The following is a 26,826-nucleotide window of genomic DNA, read 5'->3' on the forward strand; positions in this document are numbered from 1 at the left end:
TATGTGCAGAAGCAATTTCATCCTCGATTGAAACCAATGAGTGAAGAAATGCGTATTTGCACAAGAGACGCTCTTAGATGGATTTCGGATGTTTAAATTTCTCCAGCTGAAGTTCGTGGCACTTTTAGTCAGTATGCTCCGGCAATGCAAAGGAAATTGTTACAGGCGATGGTTGAATATTTACAAGATGCATTTATGAAGAGAAAGGAATGTTGTCCCGCAGATTTGATGGTTATTTATAAAAGAGCATTTTCACCCGATACTGCATTCACTTCTTTGTCACTTGATTTAGCTTTGTTGCTAATTAGACGTTCAGATTTGCATACTTTACAATTGCCTATGAGGGAGGTTCCTCCGACATTTGTTCCGAAAGTAGAGATTCCAGCTAATGCTGCAGCAGGAACACCTGCCACTACTATTGAAGCACATTACGTTTCACAGTTTCTTCATGTTCCGTTTTCTAGACAGGAAGTGTATACCACTAGGCAATCAATTCTAGATATTAGGAAGAATCCAACAAGATTTTATAAAGAAATTGAATCTGTCTTGCATTCGTCAGTTTTCACGCTGGGTGATTTAGATCTGTTGTTTCCCGTGTTCCTTCCTGCTGATTTGTGGAAGCAGATTAGAACAGTAGATGATCAGGCAGGGAAGGGTGATACATGGGATGCCTTAGTACGAGCAGATGGGGAAAGGACTGCTGATGAAAAACCGCCAGAGGTGATATGCCAGACAGAATAGTGACTAAATTAAAAACTCTAGTTCCTGAAAAAAGAATTATATGGGATAAGCTTACGGCTTGCATGCAAGGGAAGTCAGAAGGTGCGACAGAGTATTTTAACGGATTTGAGCAAGTATTTTCAGATTTTTTTGGTCAGGATTTAAGAACAGAGCCAGGAAAGAGGCTATTTGTTGATAGGTTTGTGCGTGGATTGTTGCCTGAAATCCAATCACAGATCATGACTTCTGAGAGTGTGTGGCAAGTGAAATCACAATCTGAAGTGTTAAACATGGCTCAGTATTATGAAAATAGGGTTAATACAGAGAAGGAGAAGGTGGAAAAGATGAAAGGATACCTGAAGACTAGAGTGTTATTGCAGCAGATAGCTAGAGGAGCCAGAGGTGGGAAAACGCAGTTCACAGGCCAATTTACACCACAGGGTGGCGCACAACTGGGTCCCGTACACATAAACCAGTGTGCATATTGTAAACAGGAGGGTCATTGGCGATCACAATGCCCGATCCTACAGCAGAGATCAAATAGTATGTATGGTGCCATGGGTAGACAATCCAGATGCCGTCCTGGGATAGGGGATCCTGGTAGAAATCAGTTTGGACAGAACCAACAGACACCATCACAAGATAATCAGCAACAGAGTGTTAGTAGTGGGAATATTTTTGATAATCCTTCGAATGTCTATTTTTCTGAGGATCTTGCGTCTGACGATATACTGTTCCATTAAGACAGCCCAAAGTAGGGTCTGGAACCGATACCTGTTCTCGTCGATCAGAAAGGGCCCTACGTTGAAATGAAGGTGGGGAATAGGAAGCATCTCTTCTTGATAGATACAGGAGCACAGAAGTGTTCTATTGATCATTCACAGGTTCCAGATATTCCACTGTCAGGGCAGAAGAACATTTCTGTAGGGTTCTCTGGTATGCCAGTGGTTAGTCCAGTCTCTCAGCCGGTACCAATTTCACTGGGACCATTTACTGATTCTTGTCCATTTCTATTGATGACAAATAATGGCAAAAATGTGTTGGGATTGAATTTATTAAAGAAATTGAATGTTGTGATTTACTGTTCTCCAGATGGAGTGTACTTAACGATTTCACCCCAACAAACGTCCGTCCCACAATGTTTGTCTATGCCTTTACCAACTGAATTGAATAAGGTTCCCACATGTTTATGGGCGGTTAATGACAATGATGTTGGAATTTTACAGGTTGAGCCTGGTAAAATTGTGTTGAAACAGGTGTTAAATTGTTGCGTATCCCGCAATATAAAATTTCAGTTGAAGGTGAACAGGCTTTGAAGAGTATTATTTCTGATCTCGTACACCAAGGTGTAATTGAGGAAATTGCGGGGAGCATGTGCAATAGTCCGATTTTACCAGTTTACAAAAAAGAGAATAATGCGATTCCTTTTTGTTTTAATTTGCGTGCCATTAATAAGGTTGTTGTTCCACAATTTCTGATTTTATCCGATATCACCACTATGATTTCAGCCACGGCTACACATTTTAGTGTCGTGATTTTGAAAAACGCTTTCTTTAGTATCCCTGTGCATGTTTATAGCAGATATTTTTTCGCGTTCACCCTAGAGGGAAGCTCGTTCACATTCACATGTGTGCCACAAGGGTACACTGAGAGTCCAAGTATCTATAGTAGAGTGTTGAAGGAACAGTTTGATATGCTTGAGTTGCCTTCCACTTGCCCGTTGTTGCAATATGTTGATGATCTACTTATAGCTGCTGATTCTGAAGATGCTTGCAAAGGGGGCACTGTGTTGCTGCTCATTCATTTAGCAGAGCATGGGCATAAGGCTTCATTAAAGGAGGTCGCCTATTTGGGCTATCTCCTGTCAAAGGAGGGAAGAAGACTGACACCTCAACGGATACAAAGCATCTCTGATATGTCTGTTCCAAATACACAGAAAGAGGTGAGCTTTAACCCTTTAAGTGCCATGGGTATTTCCCCCCCAGTGCCAAGGCCTTTTTTGGTGATTTCGGTATGTGGTCATTCAATGCCCTGTAACATTTTTGTTACATGAGATATCCTGGCCATATTTGGCCCCTTTTTGTCCCACATGTAGGCGGGTTTAACACCACCCAGGAATCCTAGGTCGCTGTAGGGGGGTGGGAGAAAATAACCAAAAAGAGCAAAAATACTTTTTTTCAAAAAATACAAATAAAATGATGTACAAAGAAGCCTGTGGTGTTTTCCTTGTAAGAGCTAGGAACAAATGGTTTGCTGTGCTGAATTCCCCAATTGGCTAGCTCTCGAGAACAGGTTGAGTGGAAACGAAGAAACATTATTTTGATGTGGTTATCAACTGTTTTGTGAGAGGTAGGCGATTTTGGCCATTTTTGCCAATTGGACATTCATGGACGGAATGGAAGAAAAGGGTAGGAAAGCCGGATTGGAGGACGGAAAGGCATACATTTCTGAAAAGTAGACACAATTCCAAGTTTAGGAAGGGGTGATTTGCGCAAGTCGGGCAACAACTAGGTAGGGGAAAATGCCCTAGATTGGGGAAAAAGCAGGAGAATGACAGAAACAAAGGTATGTGGTGGACATGGTTGGCTTGGTACGGCAATGGCTTCTATGAATTTTGAGAAAAGCAATGCTCCACTACATTCCCCCGACTCTTGCAGTTAGGAAAGCACACATTTTTTGTAGTGTTGCACAAAACAAGCAATACCACAAGCCAAACACTGAGCCATGGTACAAAGAAGTGTTATGCTTACGGCCTGAACAGACGTACTTAGCATGTGTAAATCAGGAAAAACCAATGTGGTGAGGAACGGCAAGCATACATTTTTTGAAAGAGCACAGGTAGACCTTTTCAAGGGTAGGTTACTTGTGCAGGTTACAAAAGTGTATGGTGCCTAAACCACTAAATGTAGGGCACATTTGGGAAATGAAAGGGCTGTGTGACAAAAGGCACCAGCAAATGGGTCAAAACATTATGAAAACCACACAAACACAACAAATGTCATACCTTCCCGCGTTCCCACATGTGTCACAGTGAAAAGGGTACCTCACATGTGTGGGTTTACCTACCTGGGTGCCAAGGGGAAAGCCGAACACACCCCTAACCCAAAGTCTTTTCCAACATCTGAATTTCACGATTTATCCAGACAGGCACACCATACAGATATGGGCCTCGGATGTCCAAGCAAGCAAGGAAAACAGGGAACCCCATGCATTTCAGAAAAGAGCACACCCGTGGGAATCCGCAAAGGTCTGACTTGCGCAAATCGGCCCAGAGCATCAGTCATGGGTACAAGAAGGAGGACGTCAGGAGGTTCCTGCACTGCCCAGGGATGAGGCCAAAAGCTTAGCAAGACGTTGTTTAAGATGAGTACCTTAAAGTCCATGAGCTGGTTTCCTTCCCTCTGGCTATCTGGTTTTCAACAGCACTCTGATGAAAATTCGACCAGATGGGGACGGTATCCAGGTGGATTACAAGTTGGTTGTTCCCACCAAACTCAAGGGAAGAAGTTAACCTTGAAGGGCTTCTCTGTCGATTGGAGTTTCAGGCAATTCGGACCTGCAGCAGGGCTTCACCGGTCCTCCAGGAGTTGCAGCAGTCCTCTTCCTTCAGTTCGTCTTCGGTTCTTTCGTTCCAGTGGTCGACTCTGCTTTCCAAGTCCCAGAGACCTGCTTTTGAACAGTGTTCCCCCATTCATTCCAGCCTGACTGTCACTCAAACAGCAGGGTGGCTGTCCTTGCCAGACATCCAGCCGGCCAATCACACCAGAGTGCATTCGTGGTCTCCTAGGAGACTAAGCACAGGGAGTTTCGGGCACCTCCCTCACATCCTGTCCATCCCAGACACTCAGGTGCCGGAGCAGGGCTTCAGCACTGAAGCCCGGCAAAGGCCAACGAACAAAGGGACCAAACCTGGTTTGGCACACAGAGACAAACACAAGAAGGACCTTTGCTAAAAGAAATGGCGAAAAAAGATGACCGGAGTCTGTTTTTACAGATAGGTCTGGGGCACCATATTGAAAAACATGGCTGACCCGATTTTTAGCTACTGTTGTTAGCGGTCGGGAAAAATCACGGTAGTTGATCTAAACCACTGCCACCAGCGATTTAAAGTAGGAAAGGGTAACATTTTACTGTTCCATGAGTATTTTGACTCAGGGGAAGCTAGGCAACCCCTCCAGCACTCTACGGGAGGATAGTGTGTGCTGGGTCAGTAAATTTAAAAAGACTAGTAAAGCAAATTTAACTTTACAGGCTCTGGAAGACGATAGTCAGTCCCAGAGAAGGTATTTAAACCTTGGGGAGTCTGAAAGACAACCCTGTGCCACTGCACTGAAGGTGCTGTGTGACACAGAGAAAAAGATGATGCCTATGGAATTGTTTTAAAACTCCATAACCAAAGAACACAAAAGTAAAACACACACAAAATACATGGAAGAGTGGGAAAAAAGGCTCACACTCTTCCCAGGTAAAAAAATCAAATCCTAGAAATCCCGAAAAGTTGCTGGGGGCCTCAAAAGGTAAAGGAAATTAGCACATTTTAAGAATTCTCCCTAACAGTGAAGCCTGCCTCTGGCTGCAGCGTGTCAGACAGGAAGTGAGGGAGGTTCCCGAAACTCCCTGTGCTAAATCCTCTTGGTTACAGGAATGCACCCAAAAGTGATTGGAACAGTCACCCTGCTGTGTGAGTGACAGCTCAGCTGCAAATGAATGGGAGAAACTTGTATAAAAAAGGGCGAGGTCTTTTGCAAGGAAGGCAGAGTTAACCACTGGATGGAGGAATCTGAAGAAGAACTTGGAAGGATGGGTTACCCATTGCCAAGAGGACAAGGCTGGTGTAGTCTCCCACAGGGTTATTACATACAATCTTGCCTAACACATTGCATTCTGGGACCTGTAGTCTGAATTGTATAATGGGAAAGTAGAATTACATCATGTTGGCAACCAGGGGTGTTGCTAGGTCTGACAAAGATCTGGGGCTACACTAATGTTGGGGGCGTTGGGACTGAGGCTAGCTAGCCTTTTGATTGTAGCCCCTGAGATTCTATCTGGGGCTACAACTTAAAGACCCAGGGCTATAGCGCCATCAGCCCCCGCCCGCCCCCTCTGTTGGCAACTGTGGGGTAATCCCGCTGAACTCTAAGGGAATGGTGACAATTATTTCAAGACGAGTGACACTGTCCAAGTGAGGTGAGGTTGGGAGCTATGGTCAATGAAGCACTTTTCACTAAAGTAGCCTTGTAGCTACCCATAACAATACGCAGAGGCAATGCTAGGGGGGGCTTAGGGGGATAAAGTCCCGGATAGAAGTGCATGGGGTACAACCGAAAACATAGCTCTCAACCATTTGTGTTCCAAAGGCGGGTGAAATCACCCGATTTTGTTTTTGGCGGGTGAGACGCCCATTGGAATGAATGGGCGTGCAGGAGGCTTGGCGGGTGAGTCAGCCCTTTACAAGGCGGGTGACACCCGCCAAAAGCGTGTGAGTTGAGAGCTATGCAAAAAGGCTAGCTAGACCTCAGTCCCGACAGTCCCAAAATTAGCGTAGACCCAGATCTTTTCCAGACCTAGCAACACCCCTGACCAGACGCTCTGCAACTCCTTCCTTCCCCTGCCCCAAAGATGTGCGCCCAGTCGAATAGTTTCCATTTAGAACGTTGGCTGCAGTGTGTTATGCGTGCAAGTGAACTCTCCAAATGTTTAAGGGAGAGCACTGAAGTATTTCCTTAAAAATTTGTAAACGTGTTTTACTACGCCCAAAATATCCGTCTTTCCAAAGCCAGTCAACGGAAGAAATAAAAAGCAATTTTTTTCTTCTGTTAAAATTTCCGCTAGAATGTTTCCAAATGTTGTCTTGAGTCGTTACGCGCCTACGCCCACGCCCCCGCGCAGCCGAGGACGCACGCTTGCGCGCCTACGGTGTTTGGCTCTGAGAAGGAGCTTATGAAAGGCCGCCGCCCTGCTTGCTGGGAAGGCTGTTTAGCGTGTTACTGTTTCCAGGCATCGTCTCTTGGTGCGTTTGGATCAAAGATGTGGCGGCAGAGTAAAGGTGGTCGCCGAGATGACAAGCAGAACCAGGGTGGAGAAGAGGAGCAGCAGGAGGACGAAGGCGACGAAGAGAATCGCAGTGGGCGGGGTGGGGGGCGCAGGAGGTCCAAAGTGGCTAAGCCCTCGAGCAAGGTCAACGGCAAACAGATGGACGACTATGACGGGTAACTGCATAATATGGTCCCAACTCTCATAGGGTGCACAATAAAGTGCGTCACGCGATAGTAACCATCGTTGAAATGGTGGCGGGGGCGCACAAGTTCCAGATCTAGTAACGTTTGCCCATCTAAGGAGCAGGGAGCTAATTGGCAGGGCAGCTTGGTGGGAGCCGCGTTTGCACCCATTCTCGTACTGCATTTATTGTGACCGGGTGTTTGCAAACCCCTTGTATTGCTTTATGCTGTAACGTAGACGGGAAAAAATGAAGTATGCCGACTAGTATAGGACAAAAGCAAGAAGCCTGCATATTGCAATGTTTTTTCAATTGCTGTTAAGCGCACTATGTTTGCATTGTTTAGCCTGTACTTTGTGTATGCTATGCTAAACTCAAACCTATACATACCAGAGCTTAAAGCTACGGGAACACCTGGAATGGTTGTATTGCTCAGGTGGCATTGGAACAACTGTGAGGGCCGGCATGTACAGTTCATGGTGGTGTCTTTAGAAATGTTAGTGATACCCTCAGAAGACCCGATTTTGCCCTGTCATGTAACATAAGGATGCATGGTTCTCTGTGCTATTCACTAGTGACCTATGACTCTTAAGACGTTTGAAAACTTGAGTCTCCTGCATTTCCTCTTTGGGTGGAACAGCTCTGTTCATGTGGTGAATTATCCATTGTACACTTGATTCACAAATCGCCCCCAAATTTTGGCAGGCTTAAAGTTCAGCTGGCCAAGCACTGTTTTAGCAGGGACACCAGGTTTAGCAGTAGAATGTAACCTTTTAAACTATTGGCATGTTTCAATAATACACACATCTTGCACATGTAAATGATCTACCTGCAAAGAGAATTCATCCATTCCGTATCCTGGCAAGGATTCCTGCACCACCCGCCACCAATATGTTTTACTAAAACTGATGCAAGATTCTTAGTGGCAGTACAATTTAAAGTTGCCACATAATCCAGGTTTGGTTTCCAACTCTTTAGAAGTGAGTCAAATTAGATAGCGTATAGCTGCTCCATAGCCATAAACTGAGTGGATGCGAGACCCCTAACACGCAAACTTATGTTTGGACGTAACCATAATCATGACTAAGAGGCGTATTTGTGATGGTTGAAAAGGCTGTGGGTTTTATCGGGCAATACTAAAGAGTATTATGAACATTACCAAACATGTGTTCAATGTCTTATTTGTTCTGTACTTCTGGGCGTTTGGTCCAGAAAATGGAAGTTTCCCTTCCTTGCCAACAGGGTACCACCAGCATGACCTCCCAGGTCTGTGTCATTGGGACCTGTACATTGGCTGATGCTGCACTCCTGTTACTGATGCCAGTTTCCTTCCTGGCCCATGCCGCCACACCCGAGTGGGTTCCTATCCACTCGGGTTCCCCCAAAAAGACTCCTTTTTTATTTACACCCTTTTGCTGCCAAGGCATTGCGGATCCCCGTATGGAATAGCTCCTTCCCCTTAACTGATTGGGTTGCATCTTTGTGGAACAAGTCCGGGTCAGCTAAGGTTATGCTCTAGTGCCAACTGAAATTCAGGCCCCTGCTTGTGCAAACACTTCCTATTCCTTTGTTTAGCTTCTTCCTTGTTATATTGATGGATTTGTTTGAAGAGGCACCTCTCCATGTCAGAAATGTTGCCATGGAAACACTGAAGTTTCCTTCTAGCATTTTGATATCTCAGTACATGATGAACAAATGTCATGTGAACTGTTTTCTACCTAATTCTACTAAATCATTGCCCCTCCAGGTGTATTACTAGTTACTACAGGGGGATGGGGGGGGGGTCTTTAAAACCTAGTAAGTCTGCACATTTTTCATGCATTTAATACCCTGTGTGCCCCACCAGGAGGTGGCAGTGTTTCTAATGGACTTTCTCGTTTCCTCAATCCGTCTTCTGTCCTAAGCACAAAAGAGAGCCTCACGATCCAGGCTGACTTGTAGGGAGCTTCTTCATCTGTTGAAAAAATGTTTTGTTCAATTAACTCTGGCCTCTTATCTTTTGTAGCAACCCGATGGCCAGCCCCACTAGGTTTTCAACTCCCTGACGACCCATGCCCCCTCTCCATGCAGATGTTGATGCCTCTATCCTCTTGGTGATTGCTCTCTTGAGGACTTCCTGGAATGGAAGCTGCTGAGGGCCTTGCCATCCCTGTGTATTAGGACCTGTAGAGGCATGTGGTGAGGACACTTCTTGTCACGCATATAGGACAATTATCCCAATCTTCGATACCATGAAGGTAGATCATCCTACCTTTTCCCTTTTTTGACTTGTTTTCCTATGGTCCTGCTATCCAGCCCAATGCGAACATCTATCATGGCTTAAAAATCATTAGCCCTTGTGTTTGAAGCTTTCATTCACTGACACTGAGGTCCGAGCAAAAGCTGATCAGAATAAATGTTTCATATTTGTGTGAACATATTTCCCCCGTTTTGTCATTAATACTTTTCAAATTTAAAAGATTGTCTTTTGCTGGACCTCAGCGCTTCCCCCATCCTTTGAATGCATAGTCTACCAGCGCGCTGTGTTGGATCTTCCCCCCATCCCCCCCCAGGCAATTTTACAAAGTATGCATCAGCTGACGGGTGCATTCTTGCCCATGCTTTTCTCTTATTCTGGTCATAAACCCATTCTACAAATCTGTTAACTTCATTCTCATTTCTAACCCTTGTGTGTACATGTGTTACTTGTTTTACTGTAGCCAAGCACTTACTGTGTAGCTTTGCTGTTTTCGTTGCTATAGCCTTGCTGGCTATCTCCATCAAGACCCTTGAGAGGGCCTCTGGCTGTTTGAGGGTGACTTTGCTGGGACCCGTGGCTGAGGTGCAGTTTCCTGTTGAATTCTCCATTTGGCCCCGGCCGTCAGCTGCTGATAGCTTCCTGTCAGAATTTCCCAAGCCTCTTCTGGCACCTTTGTCATATACTGGTCTGAGGCACAACAAAGTGTCCCACTGTAGGCGAGACAAAGCATTTGTAACATTATTCTCTCTTCCCCGCAATGTGTTTTGCTTTTATTTCCATGTTCTTCAACATGATTACGGTCATTGCCCTTAGTACTCTCAGTACCCATTGGCATGAGTGTTCTTCTGTTGATGCTTACTACAGCCATATTGTCCGACCAGCCTCTAGCTCTTTGTTCATATCTATAATCCATATGGATAAGATTTCCGGAAGCGTAGGTTTCTGCTCCACCTGTATTTGTGCCATGCCTTCGGCCAAGGGCCAGCACACCAACCTTTCTCAAATAGCCCCGAAGCCCTTTCTACCGGCAGTATCGATGATTAGTACTCTTCATTTCCGTATTTAATGGCGTGTGCCATATGGATGACCCATTGAAATTCATCAGAAAGGTTTCCTAAATCCTTCCTGACCTCTTCCCCTAATCGTGTGTGTAAGTGGGGCTTTCTAAAACCCTTGGTCTTTAGCTCCAAGTTTCTGGAAAAAACCCTTCTTTGAGGTTTTGCCCTTGGTGAAAGAATTGAGCCTGCCAGCCAGAGACTATAACTGACTGTCCCCTTTTCCTTCTGTTTTAACAACTTCATTGCCTGAAGTAGGTCGTATATTTCTTGTCTTTAGGAGTCCTGCATTTCCCCAAATTGGTGTCTATTTCTATTCCTAAGAACGATATGACATTGCCGTAGCATGTAGTCTTATGCGTTGGGGGTGGAGGGGGATGCCCCATTCTGTGTTTCCTGCGCCTTCTTGCAGGCATTGAATCCTTTGGCACTATGAATAAGAAGTTATCCAAGTAATGGACCATGGAAACCTCAGCCATGCGTCTTTGGTAAGCCCACAGCAAAATTTTTCTAAAGCACGAGAAATTGCGTAACCCATGGGTTGTGATGTAGGATGTACTGGTAGTAGTCTGAATGCTCCTTCGATGTCCACCTTGGCTAGAAGTGCTTTTCTGCCTGCTTTCTTATTCTGATTGCTTCTTGGAAGCTGTTGTATGACACAGCTGAATCTAATTCGGATATCCTGCCATTCACTGCAGCGCCTGGAGGAAATTACAAGTGATGTATAAGCCTATATTTACCGTGTTGTTCGTTTTTTAGAAACCATCCCCAAAGGTGAACCGATCAAATTGCAGAAAGGTGGCTCTACCCAGAGCCCACTTCTTCCCAAACCCAGCTGCTTTTGTATTTTTGCTCACTATTTCTGGGTTCTCCATGGCCGACGTCAGGTTTTGTGGGATGTTAGATGAGCTGTGCCCTTTAAATGGGATGATGGAGCCCCTTGTGAAACCCTCAAATAGAAATGTGCTGAATTGCTTGTCTGAGTATGCTGGGCAATACTTCCATTGCCCGCACATTTATAGGAGAAATGCCAATGTCTACTTGTGTTCCAGGGGTCCTCTTGTTTGACCTTCTTAGGGGGGTTTCTAGTGCATTTGGTGATGCCATGCCCCTGCCCCCTAAACCTGATAACTGGTGTCTGTATCTACAGTCCTTCTATTACCACCTTTCTCAAATTTCCAGCACATTGTTGTATTCCCATTGGGTGTGTGCCCTTTTGTTAGCTTGTACAGCTGATATTTGACCTAGCCCCTGAGGGCTGCTTCTTCGGAAAGAGCTGTCCCCCTTTCTTATGGTGTTGATAATTCTTGTTTCTGCTTGTGTGCGGCTCTGGGGGGTTTCCCTGCCTGCTGGCGTGTGTGTTGGTTGGTAATTATCTTGACTTCTACTTCATCCCAATCAGGGTCTGGCCATCTATCCGTGGTCATCCTGAACTCCCTATCATAGTTCAGCCATGCTTCACCACCAAATGCATCATTGACCTCCAGTATCTTATCCTGTAATGCCATTAGTGCTACCCCTTCTTCTGGGAATTTTTCTAATATGATGGCTGCCAGTATGTGGAAAGCCCTCAACCAGCTCCTTAAGTTTTGTTCTGCTGTTGATTTCTTTGTTGTATTCTTGTCTTCCTCCTGATTGTTATGGGGATTGTCATGAAGCAAAGTGATGTTTTTAAATTAATTTGGCATTATTCTTAACCATACAAATGTTGTCATCTATGAAAAGTTGACAAGGTAATGTGCTTAGTTAAGTAGTGTCTCTTGCAAAAGACTTTCAGTTCCAGGAGTGTCTTCCACAGTACATTACCCAGTAGTATCACCTACCCAGTAGCATCACTAACACAATCTTCTGGAAAAGAAGGTTCCATATACTTTTTTGGCAAAAGGGGACCACCTGTTTCTACAACAGGCCATCCGGTGGATCCACGAGGCAGATCATTTGACCATTTTCGAACTTGAAGCCCTTACCTTTGGCCTTTGATTGTTCTTCACAAAGTGCTCTGCTCAGGCATCAACTAGCCCCCGATGCAAAGGCCTACACACCACCCATACTTGGATGGTTAGCTGAACATGGGGTCTCCGTTGAAGACTACACAGCACTGGTAAACTGAAAACTACCAGACATTTGAGCAGTTGAATAAAATCTGTCCTCCTGCATCTTGTGCCTGCACTGTTCTTGGACATGCTATATACCAGGAGATTTCTGATGTCCTCATGGTACTAAAGAATACATCCCTCCTTTGAAGTTGCACAGTTCCCATTCAGATGGACACATCATGTCCATGCACTATGCGAACAAGCAGAGAAGCCCATTTGCCCCCTTTATCCTCCAAGGATATGCAGATGTTCTGTTCTTTATTAACTAGATTTCAGGATGTTGGAAACTCTTAAACTTTAATTGTTTGCAGTAAATGTCAAAGGTTTCACTGGTATGGTAATGTTTGTTTATAAAGCGCCTATACACAAGCGAGTGTTTCAAAGCACTCAAGGAGATTGGGAACATTTTTGGGGGGCGGGGGGAACAGTCGCTCAGAGCCTTTGAAATTCTGAGACAATAATAGTTTGCAGGCAGTTAAGTGTAAATAATACATTAACAGTTCAGACACAGCAAATGGGCCGACACCGATTCTGCAGTTTTACCAAGTGCAATTAAGGGGTGAAGACAAGGGAGAACGAACACAGACTATCTTCAGGCACGGTGCATTTGGATCGTGCAAGTGCACAGACAGTCAAGGGAGCGGGAGGTCCAAGTTCACCTAATCGGTGGAGACTGGGGTAAGTGCAGAGAGCCACTCTCTTGGGCTATTTCTCAAGTGCAGTTAGGGTAGGTGGGAGGCAGGGCCCTGGGAGACTGACATACACCAGGTGACCAGTTGGCAAGCTGTAAGGGAAGGGGGTGGGGGGGAGAACAGAGAGCTAGGTTAGCCGGGTAGAGAGAAGGAAGAGGAAGGTCTTGAGGAGTTTCCGGAAATTAAGGTCAGGCTAAAGATGGAGGGTGGCACAGAAGCTGTTCCAGAGGGAGGCACCACCTAGGGATAAGGATCTCCCTCCAAATCTCTACTTGGAGAACTGGCTCACTTGTAGAAGGTTGGAGGTAGATGAGTGGAGGGCTCGTGAGGGACAGTATTTAGGTAGGCCCCAGAAAGCCTTATGGACAGTGCAGAGGGTCTTGTACCTGATCCTTGAAGCCACAGGGAGCCGATGAGTGATTTCAGCACCGCAGCGATGCAGTCCCTGGACTTCAGGCCAAGTATAAGTCTTGTGGTTCTGTTCTGGACGAGCTGTAAAGGACGCAGGGAGGTTGAGGAAGAGGCTGTTGCAGTAGTCCAGTCTAGAGCGAACCAGGGCTCTGGAGACAGTGAGCACCTCGGGAGAAAGTGAGAAAAGGTAGAGTACCTCTGAGTAAATGTAGCTGATAGACCTTTTTAGAGATGTCCGAAATGTGAGGAGAAGGAGACTATGGAATCGAAGATTACCCCAAGGTTTTTAGCCAGAGTGAAAGTGGGAAAGCGGGAGCAGGGGTCCCAATGCGAACAGTCTCTTACTGGAATTGAGGAAGAGGTCGTTTGCAGCACACCATGACTGAAAAGCAGACGGGGATATGACCGAGGAGGAAGAGGCAGCTGAGAGTAGCCTGAAAGATAGTTGTGCGTCATCCGCGTAACACTGGAAGTTAGAGGTGAGTGGCAATCACACATGCCAAGGCAGCCATATAGATATTGAAGAACCAAGGGAGAGGTTAGATCCCTGGGCAACACCAATGGTTGAGAAAGTAATTATCTAGAGAAAAGCTCTTCCGCCTGGGATGGGCGGTCAGAGAGAAAGGAGGTTAACCATGCCAGAGTCTGACCTGGGATTCCCAGGGTGTCATGGAGATGTGCAATCAGGATGTTGTGGTTAACTGTGCCAACGGCAGAGGAGAGCTCAAGTATAATGAGGACCAAGGGAGTGTTCGTGTCAAGACTTGAGAGCAGGTCTTCACAGGTGTTCAGAAGAGCAGTTTCCGTACCTCTGGATGGTTATGGAAGCAGCCAATACATTCAGTGTGGAGAGTCAGCTGAGAGATGGGCAACTTCTCCACTGTGCATGTCTGTCTGGCTTTGGGTGGCAGCAGTGTGCCAAACTAAAGTGGGGTTGTGGTGACATGCACCATTTTACAGGAAGTGCAGTAAAATGGGTATAGTGCATGTCTCTTCAGTAGAGTGGGTAAGCTACATTACTCAACTTGCAGGTCTAGTGGAATTTTAAAGAATTTGCAAGGCCTGACTTATCTCACTAATGTCTTACTTCAGTGGTACACAAAACCGCTGTATTGCTGCTCATTTTATATCTTGGGTACAAGTATCTTCTGGTGGCATTAAAGACATTGGTACAAAGTTCTAATCAAATGGGTTTGTTTGCTATTGAGAAAAATGTAATTCGCAAACTCTGCTAATCAATTTTTGAAAACTAATTTATGCCTTGGTGAGTTAGGAAACTGAAAGCGGTGTCAATCTGATCCGTAAACCTTCTTGAGATGCAAGGAAGAGGGCCCACACCACATTCATATTTTGCACATTGGTCCTCCAAGGGTAGAACAGTTGGTTGCATTTAATAGTTTTATTTCTTATCTCAACCCATCTAGTTTATCCCGTCATGACCTATTGGGACCTTGTAGTTTTTCTTTACCACCCTAACCTGAGAGAAGGCACTTTGGACTTGGTTGCTGGTGCCTCTACACCAATGCCTACGTTAATGGTGCCGTACCCTTTACTTTAATTATTTTTAATTTTGTTTTTATTTGAATTTTTTTGTTAATTCAGATTGGCAGAATACCATACCAGAGGACTCGGACACACTGGCCTGGTCGCCATAATTACAAGGGGAGACTGCATGCCATCATTGGCATTCTAACCAATTCTTACACCACCACTTTAGCTATGAAAATGCAACACCTTCCACACAAGTTTCTCATATCTGGCATTCTCTTGGAACAACCCCCACTCCTTCAGCCTTGTCTTATTTTGCTAACTGGCTTATCTTGTTGCACACATCACATGTTTGATGTGCCTTAAGTAACCCAACCTTTTGTGACACATTCCTGCCTCCGATTGCTCTCTATATACCTTGTATGATTTCCCTATATACCTTCTAAGATTAAAGAAGATGCATCCCAGCCCTACTATTATTGCCACTGGTGGATTTACCTCACCTGTGCCTTCTAATCCTACTGCCCCATTACCCCCCATTTGTTTGGGAACAAATATTCTCTGGAGTTCTCTTCAGAAGAGCTTACCATAATTACTATTAAGGATTGGTCTTTCAAAGTCGATATGATCCCAGAATGAGACTTTCCATACAATGAGTTCCCTTAAGCCAGCTTGGTCTCCTCCTTTTAGGACTAGCAGCAGCATCGTCCATAACTGTCAGTCTGAACTATCCAGTCAACAGACACAATTAAACGGGTCAATTGAGAGAAACGTACAATACCACCAACCTGATATTATTGAGAGAAACCACTTTTCAATTAATGGCCATACCCACTTTCTTGTTTAATGTATCATTGCAATTTAGAACAGTCACATATCAATGCCTGTCCTGGGACATAACACAGAGAAGACAATATTATGTTGACCATTGCAACCAATCTAGTACCAAAATAACGTTTTTGGCTAAAATGTACATTCTGTTTAATGAACAACCTACTGCCAAGATACATCCAGACAGGGGTCTTGACAAATGAACAAGTGAAACATAAAAGGTAAATCTAGCCGATCGCTAGAAGGAAATGTACATTGAATCCAGATGGGAGTTGGAGTCCAAAACATCTGGAGGGCCACATGAGTAACCATGCTCTAAATTCTCCTATTTCTATTGGTAATAGAAGTTTGTCACGACCAGCACATACTGTAATTGATCATTTTGCATTGGCCCATGTACTGAAGCCTGTTAAACCACTGAACTACTTGCACTTTCTTTAAAGTCGGTTTTTGGCACAATTACCATGTGGTTGTTGCTTCATTAGCCTTAACATATTGAAAATGTTTTTGAGGAATTTACAAATGGTGCTGCATTCTAGTAGCCCATTTATGAGTTGATGACATAAATATGCATTCCTCATTCTCTTCTCCATCTGAAGCCATCATGGTATGGCTCAGTGGGGGACATTCTTTGCCACCTTGTCACTCAGCGTTCATGCTGCTCACAGCCAATTCTTGATGACGCCACTGCCAGTGCTACCAGCCTCCTAGCTCTCCATGGATTGCAATACGAATATCTAGTTGCAAGCCCCCGCTACTCCTAAGCACATTTGAGTACATCTCGAAGTATCATGCGTCCACAACTTGACTTTGTGCAATAAAACTACCTCCATTAATGTTTTGCTGGCAAACCTCTCGTTCCATCTGTTGATATGTTCTCCTGATCAACAGGCCAAAAAACGTAATCTCCATGAGCACTATAATTTACTTATTTATAGTTTTCCCACATTCCTTTTCATCCCACACTGGTGGTCATCTTGGGCAGGGTCACATTTAGCATGCAATGCAGGCGAGACAACAGTGATGTGCCTCACAGTATAAAAGACCAATACCATAACATAATCTTGGCTCCCAGTGGTGGCTGCACTGGACACCGTTTGGGTAGTATTTTGGCAGAGCAAGACCTCACCTCCTCAGGTTAGCTTGTCTCTGATCTTTGCCCATCCCTTGAAGGTAAGGGCTCCCCAAGTATGTTGTCTCGTAATGTATTTTGTGCTTAAAACGTTGCCCAACTACCAGCTGGCAGATATTCTGTGGCCAGCTGCCGGCCCAATCCATGCATGCTAAACCTGCAACCGCAGCATGTCATTCAGGGGTGAATGTCCTACATGACATTTCTAAACCTGCAGCAAGGAACTACCTCCCCATACCACTCCTGATTAGATTCACAAAGCATTACTGCATTGAGGTTGAGTCAAGAACCGAAACACTGCAAGGGTATCTTCCACTAATAGGCGAACCCCGCCTCTCCTCCATACTTGTTCTTTATTGCTTTTATTTACTAATCTGTATTCTACTAAAACCACAGGTGCTAGGAAAAAAATATACTTACCTGTAACTGAGGTTCTCCCATATTGGGAACCTTTCCTAGATAGGTCCTAGATAGACCTGCAACTCGCTTGCCTGTAAGTGTTGTATGTGCTTGCATGCACCACAACTGCTTTGTTGCACATCTAAAGATGGATCCCTTGGTGGTGGCGGAGGGGGAGCAACGGGGGGGGGGGGTGTAGAATTATGTCATGCTCCCTCCAGTCAGGCCTATGGGAGCAGGGTGTACATGAGGCAGATAAGCTATTATCCGTGGTAAATGCAAACCGTATTTCTGCCGAGGATCTTCAGCCTGATAACTTGCAATACTTATTTATGGGCCCCTACACTGGTGACATAGTAGTAGGTGTTCAATTATAGAATTGGCTAGAACTATTTATACAAACCATAACACGTGTTGCTGGTAAGGAGAACCTGCGCTTTAGTAGAAGCCAGCTGAGACCTTGCACTAATTTATTAAAGGTTAACATCAAAGTAGATCGGATGCTCTTGTTCCAGAAGAAAGCCATTGGCCCTTCCTTCCTTTTGAGATCCCCTCTTGTTGGTATTAAACTGAGCTGGAGACCTACACATCGGTGTCTTCCCTCAATACATTTATGTCCATCCTGTCGCTACGTACAGGACATTCTTTGTACTCTCCTTTACAATCAAACATAGGCTACAAAACTGTCGCACTTCTTCACAGCATTGCAGACCTGCTTAACCGCCCATTAAAGTCTGCACCTGAGCCTGCTACACTTTTTATAAACCTTGGTATGGAGGCTAGTTCCAAAGTGACATGGCTTTGCCATGTTCCAGTGCCAATTGTTTTAGCTCTAGTCCAAACAAATGTAAAAAAAAAAACCTCCCATCTTCTATTTGCTTAAGTGTTTAGTACATTTGGCAGTACTATCCTATTCTGCAGGGTTCTGAACTGCTGGGAGCGAGGTTCAGGAGAGCCTAGTAGCAATAAGATCTGCCTGAAACGACTTTTGGCTATGTTCCAGTTAATACCATACAATCCTACCTAGGTGACATTTATTTGTGTAATTTGGAATGTGTATAAATGTGCATAAGACCTCTAGGAAGCATTAAAGCATGGTCACTCATATTGACAGTTTCCATCTCCTGTGACAGTTAGATTTGCTGCACACTAGGTACTAGCTCCTGTGTACCCGCAGGTAGCGCCTGCCTACTGGATGATGCCTCATACTCAGGAGCTGGTTTTAGCGCCTGCCCAGGAAACCTTAATTTCGACCCCTGAGCTCCATAACATGCTTTCGACACTCCTCTGTATTTTGCCTTTCCAGCTCTGCTTTGCCCCCAGTCCTGTCCTCCTGGCTATGCAAGATATTGGCAAATGTACATCAGGCTTGCTGGAAGTGCTGTGTGAGCGCGCATTGATCCCACTGTTCTGTCTTCTTGAAACTTTCTTTTGACCGATTTGAAGGACTTTCCTAAGATTAATTATTCCTAATAAGTTAGTTATGGGAGGGAGTGAAATTGGTCAATGTACCATACATGATAAAATGCCTTTTGCTAGTTTACAAACACGGGGCTGTTTTTAGATTAAATACCAAAAGTTATTTGAAAAATGAGGGGGGGATATAATTGTGACAAGTTTTACATAATTGTTTCATTTTTCCACAGGTATCTCAAACAGGCGAAAGAGGAAACTAAACTGGGTAATGTGGAAAAGTCAATCGAGCTCTTAAGTTTGGCAAATGAAATTAATTACAGTGAAAAGCTGGAAAACAAAATTGGCAAACTAGCAGCAGCACTTGGAAAAGTGACTCTTGAAGCTGGACACCAGGGCGAAGAGTTTGTGGAAGTTTTAAACAGTGGTCTAAAGATCCACAAAGACCTCTACAATGACCTTTTTGAACATCAGAAAGAAGGTGTTGCTTTCTTATACAGCCTTTACCGTGATGAACGAAAAGGAGGTGTTTTGGCTGATGATATGGGCTTGGGTAAAACCATACAGATCATTGCTTTCGTTTCCGGAATGTTTGATGCACAGTTAATCAGAACCATACTTCTGGTCATGCCATCCACACTGATCGGCAATTGGCTGAAAGAGTTTGCCAGGTGGACTCCTGGAATGAGAGTCAATCAGTTCCATGGAAAAAGTAAAGCTGAGCGAGAAAAGAACTTGAAGAAAACGCAAAGGAAAGGTGGAATCATTATCACAACCTACCAAATGCTTATCCATAACTGGGAACAGCTTTCTAGCTATGAAGGAGATGACTTTGTATGGGACTACTTTATTCTTGATGAAGCCCACAAGATTAAAACCCCCTCTGCAAAGACCACAAAATGTGCACGCAATATTCCTGCAAATAATTGTATTCTCCTTACTGGGACACCTGTCCAAAATAATCTGCAAGAGATGTGGGCGTTGTTTGACTTTGCATGTCAGGGAACCTTGCTTGGGACATTAAAAACATTTAAAATGGAATATGAAAACCCTATAACTAGAGCAAGGGAGAAGGATGCTACTGCAGGTGAAATGGCCCTCGGTTTTAAGATGGCTGAGAATCTAACTGAACTGATCACACCCTTTTTCCTTAGAAGAACTAAGGCAGAAATTGATAACAACCGAATGTCAACAAATGGAAAATCCGGAACTCATGAAATGCCATCTCTTTCACGAAAAAATGACTTCATTATTTGGGTATTTCTGTCAGCCACACAGGAGGAAATATACAGAAACTTTCTTGAGTTGGACGAGATAAAAGAATTGCTAATGACGACAAGGTCCCCCTTAGCTGCCCTGACTGTCATAAAGAAGCTCTGTGATCACCCCAGGTTACTGCCAGCACGTGCTTGTTACCAGCTTGGTCTCGAAGGTCATGAAGACGATGCAGCGTTAAATGAGATTCGGGCTCCTGGTGAACCAGAGCCAACAAGAATTGATCACATTTCTGATGAGACCCTCATTGAAGAATCTGGGAAGATGGTGTTTCTTGTAGAGCTCTTGCAAAGGTTACAAGAGGAGGGGCACCGAACTCTTGTATTCTCCCAGTCAAGGAAAATGTTGGACATAATTGATCGGGTCTTAACTAACACTGGTTTTCAAATCATGCGTATCGATGGAACAATAACCAGTCTTACAGAAAGAGAGCGAAGAATAACCATGTTTCAGAACAATGAGGATTACTCTGTCTTTTTACTAACTACACAAGTAGGTGGTGTTGGCATAACTTTAACTGCAGCAGACAGAGTTGTGATCTTTGATCCAAGTTGGAATCCTGCCACTGATGCGCAAGCTGTAGACAGAGCTTACAGAATTGGGCAGACAGAAAATGTGGTTATATACAGGTTGATCACATGTGCTACCATCGAAGAGAAGATCTATAGGAGACAGGTATTCAAGGACTCCTTAATAAGACAGACGACTGGCGACAATAAGAACCCATTCCGTTATTTCAGTAAACAAGAGTTAAAGGCACTTTTTATTTTGGATGATACCACAACGTCTGCAACACAAATTCAACTACAAGAGATGCATTCGTCCGAAAGGAATACTGATGGTGATCTGGATGACCATATTGCATTTCTTAACAGTTTAGAGATTTTTGGCATATCAGATCATGATCTCATGTATACCTATGCTGCTGAGGAGGGCGATGGCGAGGGTGCTGAGGATCAACAATATATTGTGCAGCGCGTTCAAAAAGCTCAAGAGCTTGTTGAATATGAATCTCAATTGAACGGACAGCTAAACCAACAAGGTAAAAATGGTGGGGAAGATGATGGGAGCAGAGGACGTCGAGGGAAAGACTATGGTGAGGAAGAAAATGGGAGCAGACGACGTAGAGGAAAAGACTATGGCGAGGAAGAAAATGGAGGTGAAGAAAATGACTATGAAGAACATGGTAACCAGTAATGCATAAAGAGATCAAATTCTGCAGTAGCAGTTTACAAAAACTGTCGAAAGCTGATCTGCAACACGCTATGCATTCAAATAACTGCTCTATTCAAGATGCTCAAAAGAATGTTAATGTGTGCACTCTTCCCTGTCGCATAAACTGTTTAAACACCACCCCTACATTGGCCAATGAAAAACAAGGATTTGGTTCCTTGACCATAAGTGTTTTTGCAGCAAGCTTGTGTGAAACCTTCAGGAGAATGCCCCAGTATATTGTAACTGTGACACTAATACAGGAAGTTAATGTGGTGGAGAAAATAAATGGTTGAACAGTACATGTCTCCTAAATGAGTAACATTAACTAGTAAACTGGTTAGTTCTGTGTAGAAACGGAGGACGTGTTCTTTGGCATCCAAGTAAATGATAAAGTGTTATTTGAACAGGACCCTGTGTAATGCTTTTCTAACTTTTGCAATGTATTCACCTTTAAAAAAAGGAAATGCAATGCAAGCACAGTCTTCTTTCCACAAGATTGTGGGGGTGAATGTTCGTTTCGCTTCTGAGCTAGAGGTTCGACACACTGGAGACACTGGTGTTGAATTGTGGCAAAAGACAGTTAAGATCTTCAAAGGTCCTTCCGAACAGAAGAGATTATGGAAAGTAATTGTGGATTCAGACTGATGGGTGGACTATGAAATAGAGGGGTACAAATCTAGACTATGTTTTAAAAAAGAAAAAAAAAGGGCAGGCAAACCGGAAATGCAGCCTCCTGGTCTATGCAAAAAAGTGGGGAAAGCTCTAAAGGAAGAAGCAACAAATCTCTTGTGTTTGTACTGTTTGTGAATGCGGGGGCATTTCTTGTAGCCAGTCAAAAAAATCTCGACATTTGCTGCCAAATATCTTGACTTGCTTAGCTTCAAGTAAACGCTGAAACTGCACTGGAGAATACTCAAATTTAGCCTACTTGATTAGAGAGCAGCTAAGTTATTTGCTGTTGCAAAACCTTTCAATGTTTGACTGTTAAAGTAAATATTTCGAGTGTAAGCACTTAACATAAAAGGCATCATGCAATGCAATGCTCACTATTTTTGAAAATCAGAAACTTATTTTAACTATTAATTGTAAATGATGTATTTGTAAATAAAGGTCTATTTGTTTAATTATGGACACATTTATGGTCCAGCTTGCTTCCAAGTTTTCAGTTGGCGTTGCATTTATTTGGCATTCTGGTTGTTTCCCATTTTCATGTACTAATGTGATAACCCATTTAATCAACCATTGGAATTTTCAGACTGAGTGTAATCTAGGTTTCAAATGTTCGCCTAGAAAGAAAAGCTGCACCACACTTGCAGTGATGTGGGGTGGGTGGAGATTGTGGTGCTTGTGCTTGTAGTGAAGATGGCACCAAGCATTTGGCAGACTCCTCCTATATGGAATGTATTTTCAGCTCTGGAATGAAAAAGCAACCAAGGTACCCTCTAGTGGAATGTCTTATGTCTAGCTTTGGTCTAAAGCTCCAGCTACAAGAGGCCGTCGCTATGCAGTTGAGAACCTTCTGTCAATTCTTCCTTCCTATTACCTTCTACAAATTGCGGCACCTCCTTATATATCTGGGTCTTCCCTTGATCTAATGTTGTCTCTTCTATTCCTGCTTCTACCTCCGTCACGGCTCTCCATATCTACTCTTCTGATAATTTTCTCCTTTTCTTTTCCGCCTCTTTAATCTTCAACTATTTTTCACCGTCATCTTACATCTTTTGATCTTTTCCTCTGTGGTTACCTCCACTCTTCCTGCTACACTTTCTACCGACTTTGCCTCTTCTAGTCTGGCTGACACTTGATTCATTGGATCTTCTTTAACCTTCGGTTCTATTTACTACATCCATCAGACCTTCCCATCTTTGGGTTGCCTGGTGTTCTCTATCAGCCTGAACAACGGGGGCACAGTAGCAGACGTGTCTTCCTTATCTATACTTCACAATACCGATGACTCTTTTCTCTGGACTGAACAGCAGTATTTCCAGTCTTTCCTTCACTTGTCTTGCATCCTTGTCGTCTCTTCTAAATCTTAAGCTTGTTCTATCTTCTCTCCTTTCTGCATCTGACTTTGATCACAGCTTTACTTCAAAAATGTCCTACTTCATTATGCTATTTCTTTTTCATCAACTGTTTCCTCTTTACCTCTGGCTAACTTGGATTCCTCCCTTCCTGACCTCTCATGGATGCTCATCCACCCTTGGTGTGCTTCCTTCCTCTTTAATGTACCCGGTCTACTCATTCTTACCTTACCTCATTTTACTGTTCTTTTTTAATATCTCCCTCTCTACTGCTATTGTTCCAGCTTGTTTCAAGCATGTATCCATACTCCTAGCTCTTCTCTCTTTATGCTTTACCCCCTTGGTTCTATGATTTCTTCTTTTGAGCTTTACCATCTGTATGCAGATGACTCTCAAATCTTGATAGTTTTTGTCTTTATTGATTCTATTCATTATTTGTTCTCTGCCGGTCTTCTTCAGTCTTGTTATGTCGCCTCACTATCTACATCTTAACCCTTCTAACGAGCTTTTTTTTTTCTTGCTTCAACTATGCCGTCACCTTCTCCCAACCCCCCCCCCCTCTTTCTTTTCCTCGGTCTCTTATTTATTTCTTTGCTCGCAACCTTGCCATTATTCTGGACTCTTCATTATCTTTTTATACCCATATCTCCATTATTTCTCCATGTTGGTTTCTCAAATGTTGTTCTAAACTGATTTCTTCCTTAGTATTTTCTCACTTGTTCGTCTCGCCCCTCTTCATTCTATGTATCACTCGGTTCTTTGTTCTCTTGCTCCTCGGGATTCTGTTAAATTCTGCTTTACTTTTGTTGAAATGTCTCGTTTAGGAAAATAGTTTTTTAATTTCCTTTGTATTGTTTTTAAGTGTCTCTATGGCTTTGCTACTACCTGTATTTCTTCTCTAATTTCTTTCTATTCCCCTACATACTTTTCTTAGTTCTGAAACTTTTTCTTCTTACAGTCCCTCATTGTCCTTGTGATTCTTCACTTTTCCGTTCTTTAGCTCTTCTGGCCCAAAAAAACTCATACTCTCTTCCACTCTTGTTTTCCATAATCTTCTTTTCCTCTTTTCATGACCGGTCTGATCTTCATATCCAGTATCAATCGATTGATTTTGTTCAGCACTTGGGCATCAAATCTAATAAAAATACAACCAGTTGCAGGCTTCTGCTTGATTGATACTATAACAATTTCTAAAGTATAATAATTGCATCTCATGAAGAAAGAGATGTACATTCTTGTTAAACAATCTTTTTGACCCTGGTCAAAAAGCAAACTCTATAAATATTTGTATACTTGTAAGAAAATACAGATGTTTATAGAATATGTTGAAGTAAAAACAGTTGCATTATTGTAGCCATTACCAGAAAAGTGGTCTTCAAACTGTGTTTTGTCCCTTTTGGGGTATATGGTGGGATGGGCAGCAGCATGTGTAATGTGTTCAAATCTGCTGCAGCAGCCACACGCACCATCTATTGCAGAAAGTACAGCCATTGTCTGTGGCTCTGTACATTCCCAATGTGATTGAAGTTTTGGGTTTGATTGTAGTAGGAGTATTATTTTAAGGAACTAGCACATACTGTAAATGCAAGTTGAATGGTTTATTAAATTATGGAGTCAGAACCCAGTGATGCAAGGTGGCCTTCGCCTCTCCAGATAAAAGATTCGCTGCAGCTACAAGCATATGTCTGGTACTCTTCCGTTGGGGAGAGGAGTGGCCGGCAGCTCCATGGAGCATGTTCTTGTCCCACTCCATATGTTTACACTGCATGCCACATCCACCCTCTTGCTGTGGGCGCACCTGGCCCCAGCATCAAGCTTTAGGCATTGCACAAAACCCTTCTCTGCTCATGTAGTAATGAGAAGGGAGCAAGTAGGAAGATAGTGAGTAGTGATAATAATGGGAAGTTGCGGTAAGAGCGGAGAACAAGAGAGACGATATGGAAACGAAGGGGTGATAGGTCCTGAATAGACAGTCTGAGGTGGGAGAAAGGGGAAAAATAATTGGCAGATAAAGAACAGACCGAACACAGGGTGGGATGGCGGGAGAGGACTGAAATGGAGTTAAAAGAGAAACAAAATGCCTGGGCATGAGAGCAAATTAGAAGCGTGAGAAAGGAAGACCATGTGAAGGGAAGAGCTGTACTGAATGGTAGAGTAAGGGAGGTCGAGAGGTGGCTGGCTGGAGAATGTGTCAATCCTGGTTCCTTGGTGCCCCAAGAGAGAAAGGGATCACTCGCACAGATTGTGTTACCTCTGCAGTTTTATTCTGAGGTTCTAAAGAGAAGGGTACAATGGAAGGATTTGCATTAGTAGTCCTAGGAAAAAGTAATTCGGACGCTATACAGACAACAAAGTGGTGGGCACTTTGCTTCCAAGTTATTCTTTAGCCGTAGTGCTCACCACAAAATCTAGCACCTTTCATTCCCCTTCTAACCAATAGGTGTCTGGCTTCAGTTTGACGCTTGCATGCTTCGGAGCATGCTTTTGGATGAATGCCTATAGATGAGGGTCCAAATAAAAGCGAACAAAGCGGGCTGGGAGGGTGAAGTGAATATGTTGCTTATGCGCCACCCTGTATCAATTTTAGGTGTGTGAAGTATTGTTGTATCCTTGCTGCAGTCACTGTATTCACTTTGGGTAAAAACGTTTTTGAAGTAGTTCGGACTATTCCTATGCTAGAAAATAAGACGGGAGGTTTGGGGTGTATATATGAACACAGTTTAGGAGGTTTGTTGTAGGTTCTAAGAGGAACGAGTAGTGCTGTGAGTCAGTCACTTTTGGGTCCCAACTATTTTCACAAGAAAGTATTTATACGAAGCAGTTGAGTGGAAATGAAGCATTCAGTGCCTGGGTGCAATTTCAAGGACCAATGTCCAAATTTCAAGCCTCATCTTCTTTTGCCTTGGTCTGTGGTTCTCAAGTCACTTTCTGTGGATTTTTAGTGTCCAACCACACTTCGTTGGCTTGTTCTTTGCTTGGATCTGATACTGTAGCATGAGGTGATTGACTCATCTACTAACGTTTCTCTTCAGCCGATCTGGTTGGTATTTTAACCATTCCAAGTACTTTTGGTAAACCTTTCCCCTCTACCCCTGGCACCTCGGTTCTCAACATTTTGAAATGGTTCAATTGGGTTGCAACTCCCACCATAATCTTGGGTAGAGCCCTCAGCTAGTTTCTCTGTATGCTTCCTCGGGGGATTTGCCAATCTTTGAACCCATGTTCTCGGCAGAGCCTGATCCTTTAACCTGGCATCTTTCAAGCTCTGGACTGACTCTCAGCCACCACCTTTTCCTCTACGTCCGTTACTGCTTGGCCAACACCAGTACTGCTGTGCTTGCTCTCCTTCCCATTCTACTCCCTAGCACACCACACTCTTGTTAGGCGAGTTATGCCTCGTTGGTGCAGAAGAACAAATCCAATTTGTCAGTTTCCTCGTGCCTTTTTTTTTAAAATTTAAATTATAATATAAAAACACTCCCTGATTTGCTCCTGTGTAAGGGTGCCACCTGCCTCTCACATGTGTGGACAGTGAATCGCTGTCTGCATATATCGAGCATCTTCTAGCAAAAGGCCTGGTCTGCGGTTCTAAAAGCCTGGTCTGCACTTTTGGCAGTGGGCA

At 43.8% G+C, this 26,826-nt stretch overlaps 1 protein-coding gene across 1 annotated transcript; it reads left to right on the forward strand.

Moving 5' to 3' along the window:
* Window positions 1–6,653: 6,653 nt before the first annotated feature.
* LOC138570066 (DNA excision repair protein ERCC-6-like) lies at window positions 6,654–22,339 on the forward strand. The gene is made up of 2 exons (XM_069648636.1): window positions 6,654–6,929; window positions 18,927–22,339. The coding sequence occupies exons 1-2, from the start codon at window positions 6,661–6,663 to the stop codon at window positions 21,163–21,165; spliced, it is 2,508 nt and encodes an 835-aa protein (XP_069504737.1). The 5' UTR covers window positions 6,654–6,660; the 3' UTR covers window positions 21,166–22,339.
* Window positions 22,340–26,826: the final 4,487 nt, after the last annotated feature.

This window comes from Ambystoma mexicanum, chromosome 2q, assembly GCF_040938575.1.
Source record: "Ambystoma mexicanum isolate Mex_15411 chromosome 2q, UKY_AmexF1_1, whole genome shotgun sequence".
Taxonomy (NCBI): domain Eukaryota; kingdom Metazoa; phylum Chordata; class Amphibia; order Caudata; family Ambystomatidae; genus Ambystoma; species Ambystoma mexicanum.

What these genes read in the sequence shown, in the direction of transcription:
- LOC138570066 (XM_069648636.1), top strand. Translation starts at nt 6,661, where the DNA reads ATGAAAGGCCGCCGCCCTGCTTGCTGGGAAGGCTGTTTAGCGTGTTAC. An exon ending in CAGATGGACGACTATGACGG is followed by an intron (nt 6,930 to 18,926) that starts GTAACTGCATAA and finishes ATTTTTCCACAG; the next exon opens with GTATCTCAAACAGGCGAAAG.